This window comes from Delphinapterus leucas, chromosome 2, assembly GCF_059928025.1.
Source record: "Delphinapterus leucas isolate spDelLeu-1000000601 "Yukka" chromosome 2, BTC_Dleu_Yukka2, whole genome shotgun sequence".
In the NCBI taxonomy this organism is placed as follows: Eukaryota; Metazoa; Chordata; class Mammalia; order Artiodactyla; family Monodontidae; genus Delphinapterus; species Delphinapterus leucas.
Genome location: NC_143130.1, coordinates 38,423,108 through 38,437,686, shown reverse-complemented (window position 1 = coordinate 38,437,686; position 14,579 = coordinate 38,423,108). Strand labels below are relative to the sequence as shown.

The 14,579-nt window shown below is 50.9% G+C and overlaps 1 protein-coding gene and 1 pseudogene across 1 annotated transcript in view; one reads left to right on the top strand and one right to left on the bottom strand.

The window, feature by feature from the left end:
- Positions 1–2,607: 2,607 nt before the first annotated feature.
- The window catches only part of ADAMTSL3 (ADAMTS like 3), a 376,368-nt gene continuing 364,396 nt past the window's right edge, over positions 2,608–14,579 (top strand). The window contains 2 exon segments of the mRNA XM_089906711.1: positions 2,608–3,152; positions 4,665–4,766. Of these exon segments, the coding sequence (XP_089762837.1) occupies positions 4,698–4,766 (69 nt within the window). The 5' untranslated portion in view covers positions 2,608–3,152; positions 4,665–4,697.
- The window catches only part of LOC149749990 (6-phosphogluconolactonase pseudogene), a 50,099-nt pseudogene continuing 41,256 nt past the window's right edge, over positions 5,737–14,579 (bottom strand).

Sequence of the window (14,579 nt, the reverse complement as noted above, 5' to 3'; positions counted from 1 at the left end):
CATCTACACTTGGGCAGGGTGATGGAGAGCCCTCTGGAGTAGTTAGATGGTGAATCTGAGGACTGCACGTGTGAGGTCCAGCCCACACGTGGAGGAGGAGTAGAGGAATTTGTGATCCTAACTCACAGTGCCTTAGCCACACACGTAGGACTGACTGCAAGACCTGCTAGGGTGAACAGGAAGGCAGAACTTCCAGCAGGGAACTGGTGTTTTCCCTTCTGCTTTTCACTACCGACCAACTGTTCCTTGAGGGGGCTGGCCTGATACTCAACGGCACTTGTGGGAGAGCAAGCCTCAGCCCTGGCCTCCCTACTTGATGTGGGTACTCCCTAGAGGCTCCAGAATCAAAAGTGCCCAAGGGAAAATGAGACAGGAGCCACTAATACTTTAGAGCAGAGCAGCTCAGATGTTTCCAACACCCCCACCAGCCCCCACTCCAGAGGCCTTCTGCCTTCCTGAGTCACAGGAAGTGCAGGGCTGCCACTGCACAAGCATGTCTCTTTGAATTCTCCATTTCATCTTGAATATGCATGTAATTTTTGCAATGGACTCCATTTGGGAATGTGAGTGACGTGGGAAGCGGTATAGTCGAGTTGCTAAGAACATGCAGTGTTTAAATCTTGCTATATCAGTCTCATTTGTAAAGTGGAATAAAAGTTATACCTACCTCATAGGCTGGCGTGATGACTGAGTTAATACAAGCAAAGTACCTGGAACGGTACCTGGTGCATTGTAAGTGTTTGGAAATGTTAACATCATTATTCCTCTACCCTACCTTGATAGGAGAAGTGCAAAGTCAATCCTCATTATTTGCAGATTCCATATTTGTGAACTTGCCTATTTGCTAAAAGTTATTTGCAGCCCCCAAATCAATGCTTGCAGCACTTTCATGGTCCTCTGATGAGGGGTGAACATTTTGAGTTGCCTGATATGCATTTTCCCAGCTAAGGTCCATCAAGGCCATGCTCTGCCTTCTTGTTTCAGCTCTCATACTGTAAACAAGTACCCTTTGAGGGCCTATTCAGTGCCACTTTTCACATTTTGGTCTTTTTTCTTGGTGATTCTGCTGTTTAAAATGGCCCTCCAGAGCAGTGCTGAAGTGCTGTCTAGTGCCCCTAAGCAGAAGGCGGCTGTGATGTGCCCTGTGGAGAAAATCCTTGTGTTAGATAAGATACCTGTGTTAGATAAACTTCATTCAGGCACGCGTTGTGGGTTCAGTGTTAATGAATCAATACATATTAAGCAAGATGTCTTTAAGGAGAAACACACATATGTATTGACTGGTTCACGAGAATGTGGTGACCAGAGGCTGGCAGGAATCTAACCCTGTATCTTCCCCAGGATCAATGGTCTGGTATTCCCAAATTCACTATAAAGTTCCCTTTACTTTATAAAAACATAACTGATAATGGTGAATAGGAGAATCGACTGTACATGGGTGCATTCTTTCTGGTTTAGCCCAGCCCCCCCGCCCCCACCCAATGACTAGTCTCCCCACAGCCGCCTGCTCCTCTGCCTCCTTCATACTGAATGTCCTCTGCTAACTTCCCGCAAGATTCCAGCTGTTTTACATGGACCGCCCTGGAGATCCTCCTCTTGGCCAGAGGAAGTCACCGAGTTAAGGAAGGCAAGACAGGGGAGGTAGGCGTGCAGGGCCAGCTCCTCTCCGTAAAGCTCTAACACCACCTGTAATGTACCAAACACAGAACAGGCAGGAAAGCAACTTCAGAGATGAACAAATGGAGGCTTTAGAGAGAAGAGAGATATGGGCTCCAACCCTGACTTTGCAACTCACTGTGTACAAGTTATGTTATCCCCTGGGCCTCAGCTTTCCCATCAATGAAATGGGTATAATGTTACTGTCACCACGGGGCCCTTGTGAAGATAAGCTGCACATAAAGAGCTTGGCACGTGGCTGGCACACACTAGGCACCCAAGGAAATGATGACTGTGGTAGGACTTAGCCGGGGGCATAGTGAGACTTTCAATCCCGGGCCCTTGGATTTATACCTCTGAGATTAGGCCAAGGCAGGGACAAGCGTTCCACCTTATTTCACTTCCACAAGTCCACGAGGAAATTCACCCCAGTCCCGGTGCCTGACACCTCCACCCCAAATCCCAAGCCTGGGCACCCCATGGTTTGGGCAGCTGAGCAGCTCTGTTACCCAAGCTCGGCTCATAGGAAGTGGCACCAGGTACCCGCTTACGAGGCACCCCTACTGGTCGGCCGCTGGTGGTCCCTGGCAGCCAAGAGTCCGGGTGGTGAGTCCACCGGCCCCTGCACAGGATCTGCGCTGGGCGCCTCCGGAGGCAGAGGCGGCGCAGGCCGGGTGGGGCCACTGGTCTCCGACTTTGGTCACGCCTGGCCGGAGCTCCGGAGGCTCGCAGGCACGAGCCAGCGGTTCCGGGCAAGCCTCCGTGTGGCCGCTGGGCCTGACTTAGCAGAGTCGGCGCCGGGGCCCTGGCGGGGCGGGTGGAGGCTCGGGGAAGTGCGGGGGTTGGGGTGGGGGGGGGCTTTGGCATCCCCGCTCCCAGCTCCGGCTGAGGCGGAGCGCCCCGGCTGGCTCGCGGCGCAGCGGCCGCCTTTCCCCTGCGCGCCTGCCGGCGGCGGCGGTGGCGGCGTCGGCAATCCCGGCTCTTGGCACCACGCCTGGCGGCCAGCCCTAGGCGAGGAGTGGCTTCCAGGAAGCGGGCGGCGGAGCGTTCCAGCCGAGTCTCGCCGTCGCCGCGGCCCCGCGCGCTCCGAGCGGCCCGGCCCGGCCCCTCACGCACTCTCTTCGCGCCCCCGGCGTCCCCTGCACGGGCGGAAGGCGCGGGGCCGACGCGAGGGCGGGCGGGCGCCCGGGCGCGCCGTGCACTTGCCGGGCGGTGCAGGTGGCGGCGCGCGCCCTCCGCCTCTGGGCCCCCGCCAGCGCCTAGCTCCGCACGCCCGGAGGGGGCGGGAGAGGCGGGGCGGCCCCGTCCCAGCCCCATTTAACTTCTCGGCGGCGGCGGCGACTGCGGCGCCGCGGGCTGGACGCCAGCGTCGGGGAAGGTCCCGGTCCCGGATTCCGCACGAGGTGTTGACTGGGCCGCTTCTGTCCGCCTCTTCTCCGCGCGCGGCGAGCCCGCGCGGCCCGGGCTGCACGTCCCAGACGCTTCTGCGGCGCCAGGTGGGTGCTAGGAGCTCGGCGCCCGGGGGTGGGAAGGCTCTCTCCGGGGGAGCAAGACGGGGCGGTGGCCTCTGAGCGGGGTTGCGGGGCTCCGAGCGGGAGGGTGCACTGCTGTGTTCCTGGGAGCTTCAGGACCGGGGCGCTCGGCAAGGCTTGGAGACCTCGGGCCAGGCAAACTCCCGTGGGGTCCCGGTGGTTTGGGGGAGAGACATTCAGGGGCGCTTGACTGCGGGGAACTCCACCGGGTTGGGGGTTTTCAGATTTGGGGCTTTCTAGGTAGAAAACGGGCTGACAGCACCTAGTGGTCTTGGGCGTCGGAAGGTCCGGCCGGTTGGCAAGTGGGATGCGAGCGCCTAGAGCGCCAGGGGCTGAGTGACGCGCCCGCTGTGGCAAGTGGACGTGCGGGACTGGGACGCGGCGGCGGCGGGGGCCCGGGGACTGCGAGGCGGCGGGTAGTCGGGGGGAGTGCGCGCCGGGACGGTTGCTGTGAGCGAGCGAGCGAGCGAGCGAGCGAGTGGGCCGCACGGTCCCAGGGCCCCGCACTGGCCGCCTCCCTTCGGCCCAGAGTCGCCGCCTCAGGTCGGAAACAGCAGCACATTTGCGGATCGCATTAGGCCAGGCCCTTAATGCTTTCTCCAGATGGAGAGAAGCCACCGACCCGCCCCCGGACACCGGCTCCGCCAAGGCGCCCGCGAGGCGAAGCGAGAGGCGAGGGTGACCTCGGCTTTTCGGCTTTTCCAGGCTCGCCTCGTTCTGATTTCCCTGCAAACTGTCAGGAGAACTCTGAAGAAAGCCCCCGCTGCCTTCCTGGTCTCAGAGGGCCTCTGCTGGTTTGCCCTCATCTACTTTTAGGAGGTTGTGCTAGTATGGCTCTGAGACTGTGCCCTCCGAACCTCCCTTAACTCAACTCTCAGGCCTCTCTCCGAACCTCCCTTAACTCAACTCTCAGGCCTCTCTGGCTGCAGGGCTGAGGCTCCGAGGATGAACGGTGTCCTCTGGTGGGGAAAGCCTTGAACCGTCAGAAGACCTACATTCCAGTCCTAGAAAAGTCACCGTCTTGCTGTGTGACCTTAGGCAGTTCCCTTCCCCTCTCTGGGCTGGCTTAGTTGGGCTTAGACTCAGTTTTGCCTGAAGCAGCGGAAGCTGGTAGGTGCCCTAACCCTTGGCTCCATGCAGGCTTCCTGAGTGGGATGCCGATAGCCACACCCTGCTGCTGACAAATGGGCTGGGAAGTGGCTGGTGAAGAGATGGCTCAGCTTCTGGAGGGCTGGAGGTACGGGTTGCACACTGGAGGCTGGTCTGGCTGCCCTCCTGACTTTGATGTGGACTCCTCCTAAAGAGAGCCCCAGAGAGCCTGTACCCTGTAATAGGTAGCTCCATCCTGGGCCAACACAAACCTTTCCAAGATACTATGTGGGGCTCAGGGTTCCTCCCTTTGGTTGGTCTGTTAAGTCATGAGTGCTGCCACTGGGTCCAGAGCTGATTGGAAACCAAATCTTTCCTCCTTTTTAGGCTGCAAGTGAGCTCCCCAGGAGACCGGACTCCATGGCTTCCTGGAAGAGCCCCTGGTGGCTGCTGATATGGATGGTCTTCATGCACTCTGCCCTCCTGCAGGTAATAGGGAGGGGAAGGGGAATGGTAGGCATCCCTCTGTTTACTTAGGAGTTTCATTGTAGATCACCTAAGATGTGGTATGATTAATGTTAATCTTATACCATAGAGAATCTAATTGTTTCTTACCTCCAGCAAATGGTATTTCTGGTTGGCTAAGCTGTAAGCATAATCCAATACCTTGGGTCCTCTCCGAGTCCTAATACCACTGTGCCTTGATACCACTGTGGATGCTATATATGAGTGATAACTTGGGGCTGTGATGGATCCTGTCTTTTTCAGTCTGGAACGGCTGTCTGCATGTGCACTGTAGAGACTTGGCTGCTATAGGCCAGGACACAATGATTGGGCAGAGGCCAGGTTGTGGCATTAGCTCAGCCACTAAATAAGTATTGTGTTTATGTCTATCAACACATATCACACTGTTTTGCAGTCCTCCCTCCCTCCCTCCCTCCCTCCCTCCTCTCTCCTTCCCTCCCTCCTCTCTCCATTCTTCCCTCCCTCCCTCTCTCCCTCCCTCCCTCTCTCCTTCCCTCCCTCCCTCTCTCCCTTCCTCCCTCCCTCCCTCTCTCCCTCTCTCCCTTCCTCCCTCCCTCCCTCCCTCTCTCTCTCCCTCCCTCTCTCCCTCCCTCCCTCTCTCCTTCCCTCCCTCCCTCTCTCTCTCTCTTCCTCCCTCCCTCCCTCTCTCCCTCTCTCCCTCCCTCCCTCTCTCTCTCCCTTCCTCCCTCCCTCTCTTTCTCTCTCTTGCTTTCTTCAAATGCTCTTTTTAATAACTGTCATCCAGAGCCACGGGCCCATGGGTTGAGCCCCTGGGCAGGGCTGGTGGCCAGACCCTATCGGCTTCCAGTGGCACTACAGGGCTTTCCTAAAATGAAGCCTGGAGTGGGCTGGCAGCGGGTCCCTGGAAGGTCCTGCCTACTGGGGCTGCGCATGGTCCCAGCTGCAGCATCTCTCGGGCGCCGGGTTACAACGGTTACAACGTGGAATACTTCCTCAAGGGCACTCGTGGTCAGGAGTCTGGCTGCTGCCTCGTCCAGGAACCAGCAGAATTTCCCAGCTCAGGGCTGGACCAGGGCTGCGGGGAGTGGGTTTTCCTGCTTGTCGTCCAAAACGCTCTTCAGAATGTCTGCCTTGCCTGCTGTAGTCGCCACAAAGACGACACTTGGAGCTGCCTTCAACACGGGAAGTGTGAGGCTTCTGGGGAGTCGCCGATGGGGGGGCCACCAAATTCCCCACTCCTGCAGCAGGGGAGTGGCCGGGGAAGAGTGAGCAGGTGTGGCCATCGGGACCCACACCCAGAATCAGCAGGTCGAAAAGCAGAATGGAGTCCCCTCGGAAGGCCTGTCTCACCTCCTAGGCATAGTCCTCAGCCGCCTCCTCCACAGTCAGCGCGGGGTTAATGGTGATCACCTGGTTGGCGGGGCTGGGCAGTGTGGAGAGCAGGTGGGGCTGCTGGAGGCCATCAGTGCTCTCGCAGTGCTCTAAGCGCATGTCGGAGAAGCCCAGCGTCAAGCGCGCAAGGCCAGCAGGCCCGGTGGAGGCAGTGGCGGTGGGCAGCTTGTGGGCCCGCATCGATTCGAGGCTGCCGCTGGACAGACCGAGCGCCAATTGGCCTTGGCCCCGCGCCAGGCGCTGCACCACCAGTTGTGCCACTGATGGACCCAGCTCTTGTGGGCTTGAGAAGACCAAGAAGAGGCTGCCAATGTGCCTGCACTGCAGTCTTTAGCATCCTGTCTTTCCCACCAGCCCCAGGGGGACCCAGCTCAAGCATCGCATCCTCATTTACCCACTGGACAGACTCAAACGAATGGAGCTAACGTTGCCTGAGAGACAATAGGGAATGGCGGAGACTGTGGCAAAGTTGATGGTACATTCTCCATGTATTAAGAGCAACCTCTACTCAACTGCAGCTGACCATTGCCAAGGGAGAATGCAGACTCAGGATTGCTGGATCGTACTGTTTTGCAAGATAGCTGGTTATCCAGACTTCCTATGCTCTCTCTCAGTTGTTAAAGCATTGAAAGCCAGACATATATATTTGTAGACTAGATTCAGCCAAGCAGTTTGTACCCCCAGATCTAAAGGTGCAGAGCACATCTTAGTATTGTGTCCTGAGGTATGCTGCTAGCCCATACCGTACCTTGTGTGAATTAGAACATGCTGGTCCATACGGTCTCTTGTGTGAATTAAAGCAAGGCAAACCCTCCTTGCACATGTAACTTCTCATTACATGGCTTGGTGGCCTCTGTACTCCCAGGGCTGGCAAAGGGCCTGGCGCGTAATAAGGGCTGTAACGTCTATTAGATGAGCATATACACACATATAAAGAGATACACCCTGGGATAGATTAATCAGAGTCTCTGCTTCTCATTTCACTCTTGTACTTAGTGTTTCTAAGGCCTCTTTCAGCTCCAGTGTCCCATGATTTCAGTGACTCATGCAGAGCTGGTTAGTGAGGTACATCTTCTCCCCCATTATTCATTTTATTGGTGCTATCCCATATTCACATTTCAATAGATAGCTTTTATTAGAACAAATGTTAATATTTTCAGGGTAACTTTAGGATTTCTGTGGTCAGCGAGGTATAGTGTTGGGGCAAAAGGATGGAGACTTGCTTTTCCATCCCATCAACAGATCTGAAACAGGCTGTGAGAGCTCCAGAGATTTGTTCCTGGTCAAATGAGGCTGAGGCTTCAAGGCACCGAGTTTCATTTTGCCTTCTTCCACCCTATAAAATTTAAATGTGTTTTGAGGCAGTCTGTTGACCTCTGGCCAAGGGCAGTGTTTGCCCAGCTTGAATCACACACTGACCTCTTTTGCATTTTTCCATATCTTTGTGCCGCTGCAGTGTTGTTTCCATGTATTGGGGCAGTGTGCACAGAAGGCTGTAAACGGAGATTTCAGGCCAGCGCTCTTCATCATCCACAGCATCGCTGCTGGAATTCCAGCTCCACCACTTCAAGGCCTGTTACACAAACGTCTCTGCATCTCAGTGTCCACATTTGTAGAGAGGGGGTGTCTACCTCATAGAATTTTCTGGAGGGGTTAATCCATCGTGAAGAGGAAAAAAGTAACAAACAAAATGAAAACTGTCTGGCATGTAGTAAGTGTATTAAGTCAGTGCTGTTGCTGTATTAACCCTTTGAAACAAGCGAGATGCCTGTGATTCCTGCTGGGGATGTGGCTGGTCCCATCACGGGGCCTGGAGAATGTTCTAGTGAAGGCTAAGTCAGTTTGGGGCGCCCAAGGGTTGGACACTTGGTTACCTCCCTAGGGTCAGCCTGAGTTTGAGTCAAAGCTGCTCCTCCGAGGTATCTTGGGATTTGGGTGTTTGGGGGGCCCTTGGGGGTCTTCTTTGGTCTCTCCCCTTCCTTATAAGTGCTGCCACCAGGAGGCTGGTGGAGAGTTAATAGCCGTGTGAGGCTGAGCTGCAAGGAGCAAGGAATGTGCCGACTCATTTAATAAAAACTAGATTTTCTTTATTAAATCAGCTAAAACTGAAACCTTTATATTCACTGGCCGCAAATAATTGTGATAGATTGCAGAGCAAGCCATGAGGTCAGCAGTCTTGTGTTTCTCTAACTCGTTCTTGACTGTTTCTGGAGGAGCTCACCATTTCCCTCACTCAGGCAGCTGGAAAGGCCTCCCATCTTCCGGTTACACCCTGGCCCTGGAAGCTTCCTGTTGCTCTGGGCCTGCTCCGTAGGGACCCTGATCTTCCCTGAGAAGACAGGTGCTGCTGTTCCAACTCTGTCTTCCAGCCTTCTTCATTGAGAAGTCTCAACTCAGGGGGATATAAGTATGGAGCAAATCTTGGGTTCCAGCCCTGCTTTGCCAAATCCATTCCATTTCCATGCCTGCATGCAATCTTGGGCAGATTCCCTTTCATTTATTAAAAGTCCAGTCCAATTTAAAATTTTGATTTCCTGCTTGATTTAAATCTTATCTCCCTTCTGTCTAGTCTAGCCTTGACACGTGGCTCCAGGTACCTGAAGTGGGGTCGTACTGTGGTCCATTCTCTTCTCACCTCAACCAGTGGTAAGGACTGGTGTGGGCCTCTTTCTTCCTTTTAGTTATTCTCGGTCCAGCTTTCCTGGGGTTGGGAGCAAGGAGAGGGGATGGGGAGAAGGTCAAACAGCTCTTGACTTAACTGGATGCCTCTCTCTGGTAGTTGTCACCGTCTCTAGCTCTCGTTGACTCTCTGCCCTCTGGGTAGCACATGTAAGTTCTTCAGAGGGCTCTGCAGGACCTGCCTTTCCTGAAGCAGGAGGTCCAGCTCCGGCTTGCCTCGTGCTGCAGGGATCTTCTTGCCTCCAGGCAACCCTGTTGGGTGGGGTGCTGGCAGGATGGTTTAAATCCGGTTCCTTTGGTGTTGTCCACTTGATCCACAGGAAGTGCTCACATCCTTGCTGTGCAGTTGGTGGGGGTGTGGGATGCTCCAGCGCTGGCTCCTCTCTCTGTCCTGCCAACTCCCTTCAGTTCTCTGGTCCTTGCTCTGCTAGGACAGATCAGTGGATCCAGTCTAAGCTCATGCCCGTCTGGAGAGTGGATCGCCAGTCTCTCCTTGCAGGCATCCCCAGTCTCAATGCGTGATTCTTTTTTTTCTTCAATACATCTCAGTCCTCCTTCTTAGAGGGGAAGGAGTGAGGTGGTAGCTGGTATCCCTTCTTAGGGAGCTCTCAGGGAGAGGTCACCTTATGTTGGTAGCCCTCTTTAGAATGTGTGTACTTAGCTCCCCTTTATCGTGAGCTTTGCCCCCTAAATGCCAGTGTTTTTGCATTGGGAAGGGTCAACATCTTGATACTAAAATTAGACATGTTGGTTCTACTCCTAGGGCCATGCTGGTCTTGGTGGTAGTTCTGGTCTCTGATTCCAGTGGTTCTGGTCTGATGTTTTAAGTATTGTTACGTTAGGTGGTTCTGGTCTCAGAGGTTCTCTCTGGCATTGTTCTTGGTCTTGTCGCTGTTTCTGATCTTAATCATTATGATTTTCATCAGTCCTGGGGTTGGGAGTGATTCTGGATATCTTGGTGGCTCTGGTCTTGGTGGTGTTTTTGTCTCCGTGGCTGTTACCACAGTGGAAGCTCCAGTATTAGTAGTTCATGTCTTGGTGTTGGCTGTGGTCTTGGTGGCAGTTCTTCCGCTGTGACACCACCAACATTAATCCCAACATTTGCTTTCACTCCATCTCCTTTAAATCAGAAGTCAGAATCCACACTTGGGTGTTTGTTGTGAGTTACAGAAATCCCCTGCCTCCTCCAAATAACTCTTCTGACCCAGGAGAAGGAGGTGGCAGATTCAGTCTGAGACGGTGGCCTGTGTCAGTTCCCTCGTGACTGAATCGGGTCCTCCATGAGCCTTGGTTAGAGATCCATAAACACTTGGATTCACCCTTTACAATAGCTTCTTATGATATCAATTAATTTGTGGTAGGACCTTTTGTTTTTTCATCCTTTTCATCTGTTTCTCTCTTTGTTCTCATATGCATGATCGCCATATCTTCTGATCATCCTTCCACAGAACTCTCCAGGCGAGTTCTGTGACACTTTTCCTGCTGTTCGCTATGCAGGGAAGACGTTTAAGAGAATAACAATCAATTGATTGAGCTCATTGTCATCACTTGACACTCTGTGTCTAGAGGCCCTGACTGCTAGCAGATAAATTATGCAAATAAAACATTTAAATTGTAGAAAAATTGGGAGCTTCCCTGGTGGCGCAGTGGTTAAGAATCCACCTGCCAGTGTAGGGGACACGGGTTTGAGCCCTGGTCCGGGAAGATCCCACATGCCACAGAGCAACTAAGCCCATGCGTCACAGCTACTGAGCCTGCACTCTAGAGCCCACGAGCCACAACTGCTGAGCCCGCGTGCCACAACTACTGAAGCCTGTGCGCCTAGAGCCCGTGCTCTGCAACGAAAGAAGCCACCGCAGTGAGAAGCCCCGCGTACTGCAACAAAGAGTAGCCACCACTCGCTGCAACTAGAGAAAGTCCGCACGCAGCAACAAAGACAACAGCGCAGCCAAAAATAAATAAAAATAAAATAAATAAATTTATTTAAAAATTTTTAGAAAAATAGAAGACATAGATAAATGAAAGGAAAATCAGAATTCAAAAAATTGCCTTAATACGACTGCCCAGGTAATAATTATTAACATTTTCATTTCCAGACTTTTTTAATACATAAATATGATATAAATATATGTATATGTTTCGATAAATGGAATCATGCTAAACATACTGTCTCATGCATCATTTTTTTTAGTCGTTATGTCATGAACATCTTTCCGCATATATAACTGCATTTTTGTTTGCAATGGCTGTGTTCATTGCACTTTTGGATATACCACAATACTGTAATTTGTTTAAACGCATTCTTTCATTACTGGACAGTTGGGTTGTTTCCAGGATGGTTTGTTCACTTCTGTTTGTTATCAGCCATCTGTAGTGACCTTTGTATACTCACATTTTTGATCACTTATTTGAATATTGCCTTAAAATAATGTTTTCTTAGTGGAATATGCTTTGCTGCACACTTGGTAGACATTGTGGTCTTCTTCCTCTTCCCTCTGTTTTATTTTGGGTAGAGTTTCCCAGCACTCTGGGTTTTATGTTATAAATGGACTTCCGGTGTGACCGCATCCTCTACGGTGATCTTGGTTGCGTATTCCAAACTGTTCTGACACCAGAGGTGGAGTCCGAGCAGAAAGACCTAAACTTGTCCTGGAGGCAGACTCCACCTTATTACCAAGTTGCCGGAGTTATCCAATAGTTACAGAGTCATTGCATAGAGCTGGTGAGAATCCAGTGGGAGAATGAAAGGGAGCTCTTTCCTTGTTTGTTGTCTGTGACACCTATACTCCCTTTTCTCTTCTACCTCTCTGACCTTTCCATCTCAGGCTCTCTTTTTGGCTCGTCTCTGGCTCTCTTTAAAAGCTGCTTTATTCCAGAGTTCTGCCCTTTGCCCTCTTCTTCTCTCTCCACGCGCTGTCCCCAGGCAGCCTCAATCATTCTGCTGGTTCTCTCTCCAGAAGCTCCTGCCTGGGGTTATCACCGGAGGACCCAGGTCTCATAATGATTCAGGCTTTCACATTTAGGCTTTTGATGTTCTCTTCAAATAGGATTATATATATACATTGAAAAGATAAAAAAACTGTCTATTACTCTACATCAACTGTTAAATGTAAACACTGAAAATAGAACACAATTTTGATAGCTTAGTTTTGGCCTTCCTCCCTTCCTTCCTCCCTCCCTCTCTCTTTTTCCTTCTTTCTCTGTCTCTCCCTCCCTCCCTTCCTTCCTTCCTTCTTTCCTTTCTTCCTTCCTTCCTTCCCTTCTTTCTTCTCGTTAACCTCACTAAAATGGAAGATGCCCAGTATCTCTGAGAGGCTTCTGTCAGCCTCTTCCATGAGCTGCAGACCAGTATATCTGTGAGCTGCTACTTACCTCCACCAGGATATTCCTTGCGGGCCTCAGACACAATATTTCCTAAATGGAAATCCTCACCACCCACCCAGCTCTGTGTCAGTGCCTGGATTCTCCATCTTCTAGTCATTTGACCCAGAATCCTGGGGCCACTCTAGATGCCTTCTTCTCTGTTGCCCCTGCCCTGTACCCATCCGGCCACTAACTTCCATTTGTTCCATCTCAGAAATATCTCTTAGGGACTTCCCTGGTGGTCCAGTGGTTAAGACTTCACCTTCCAATGCAGGGGATGTGGGTTCAATCCCTGGTCAGGGAGCTAAGATCCCACATGCCTTGCGGCCAAAAAACCAAAACATAACACAGAAGAAAATTGTAACAAATTCAATAAAGACTTTAAAAAAAGAAAGAAAGAAATGTCTCTTCAATCTGTTTTGTCCTCTTTGTTTCCACTGACACTGTATGTCTGAAGAGTAGGGTATTTGACAGCATGGGGTATGAAATAAGGATGAACAAAGATAGTTTGTGGCTACACTGGGGACGACCTTGCTGAGCGCACTAAATAAATTAATGATAAAGAGGACTTGATTCAATGGGCAGCATGGAGTCCTGTGGGCGTTGACCAGGAGGTGGTGGGAACACCAGTAAGACTCCATTGGACCACTGGGAACACACTTGTGTGAAAGATAAACTTGGGATGCCGCTGGCACCAGTGCAGGTTGGGACTGATGAGAACTTCAGCTCAGTTCGCAAGAGAGCATGGGGCCATGGGGAGGGGGATGTAGTCCTCAGCAAGAGGATGTGATTATGGGCACCATTTAGAACCTGAAGGGATAGAACTTGACAAGTGATTATGTGGGACTGAGAGAGAAAGAGGGAAGAATTGAAGATTCCTTTAGGTTCTGAGCTAGTTTTAGGGACACACGAAGGTGAAAATTCACCCTGATCTTGTGAAATTGTCAGTTATGTTTGAGAGAGTAGCTTCAGGGGAAGCTGTGGATTGCAAAATGTGAGGAACTGAATAAGCCTCTTTAATAAGTTGTGCTGGGAAAACTGGGCAGTTACATGTAAAAGCATGAAATCAGAACACTCCCTAACACCATACACAAAAATACACTCAAAATGGATTAGACACTTAAGTGTAAGGCCAGACGCTATAAAACTCTTAGAGAAAAACAGGCAGAACACTCTATGACATAAATCACAGCAAGATCACCTCCTAAAGAAACAGAAATAAAACCAAAAATAAACAAATTGGACCTAGTGAAACTTAAAAGCTTTTGCACAGCAAAGGAAACCATAAACAAGACGAGAAGACAACCCTCAGAATGGGAGAAGATATTTGCAAAGGAAGAAACTGACAAAGGATTAATCTCCAAAATATACAAGTAGCTCATGCAGCTCAGTATCAGAAAAACAACGCAATCCAAAAATGGGCAGAAGACGTAAATAGACATTTCTCCAAAGAAGATATACAGATGGCAGACAAACAAATGAAAGGATGCTCAACATCACTAATCATTAGAAAAATGCAAATCAGAACCACAGTGAGATATCACCTCACACCAGTCAGAATGGCCATCATCACAAAATCTACAAACAATGCTGGAGAGGGTGTGGAGAAAAGGGAACACTCTTGCACTGCTGGTGGGAATGTGAATTGATACAGCCACTGTGGAGAACAGTATGGAGGTTCCTTAAAAAACTAGAAATAGAACTACCAGACTACCCAGCAAATCCCACTACTGGGCATATACCCAGAGAAAACCATAATTCAAAAAGACACATGCACCCCAATGTTCATTGCAGCTCTATTTACAATAGTCAGGACATGGAAGCAACCTAAGTGTCCATCGACAGATGAATGGATAAAGAAGATGTGGCACCTATATGCAATGGAGTATTACTCAGCCATAAAAAGAAACGAAATTGAGTTATTTGTAGTGAGGTGGGTGGACCTAGGGTGTGTCATACGGAGTTAAGTAAGTCAGAAAGAGAAAAACAGGTACTGTATGCTAACATATATATGGAATCTAAAAAAAAAAATGGTTCTGAAGAACCTAGGGGCAGGACAGGAATAAAGACGCAGATGTAGAGAATGGACTGGAGGACACAGGTAGGGGGAAAGGTAAGCTGGGACGAAGTGAGAGAGTAGCATTGACATATATGCACTACCAAATGTAAAGTAGATAGCTAGTGGGAAGAAGCTACATAACACAGGGAGATCAGCCCAGTGCTTTGTGACCACCTGAAGGGGTGGGATAGGGAGGGTGGGAGGGAGACGCAAGAGGGAGGGGATATGGGATGTATTTATATGTATAGCTGATTCACTTTGTTATACAGCAGAAACTAACACATCATTGTAAAGCAATTATACTCCAATAAAGATGTTAAAAA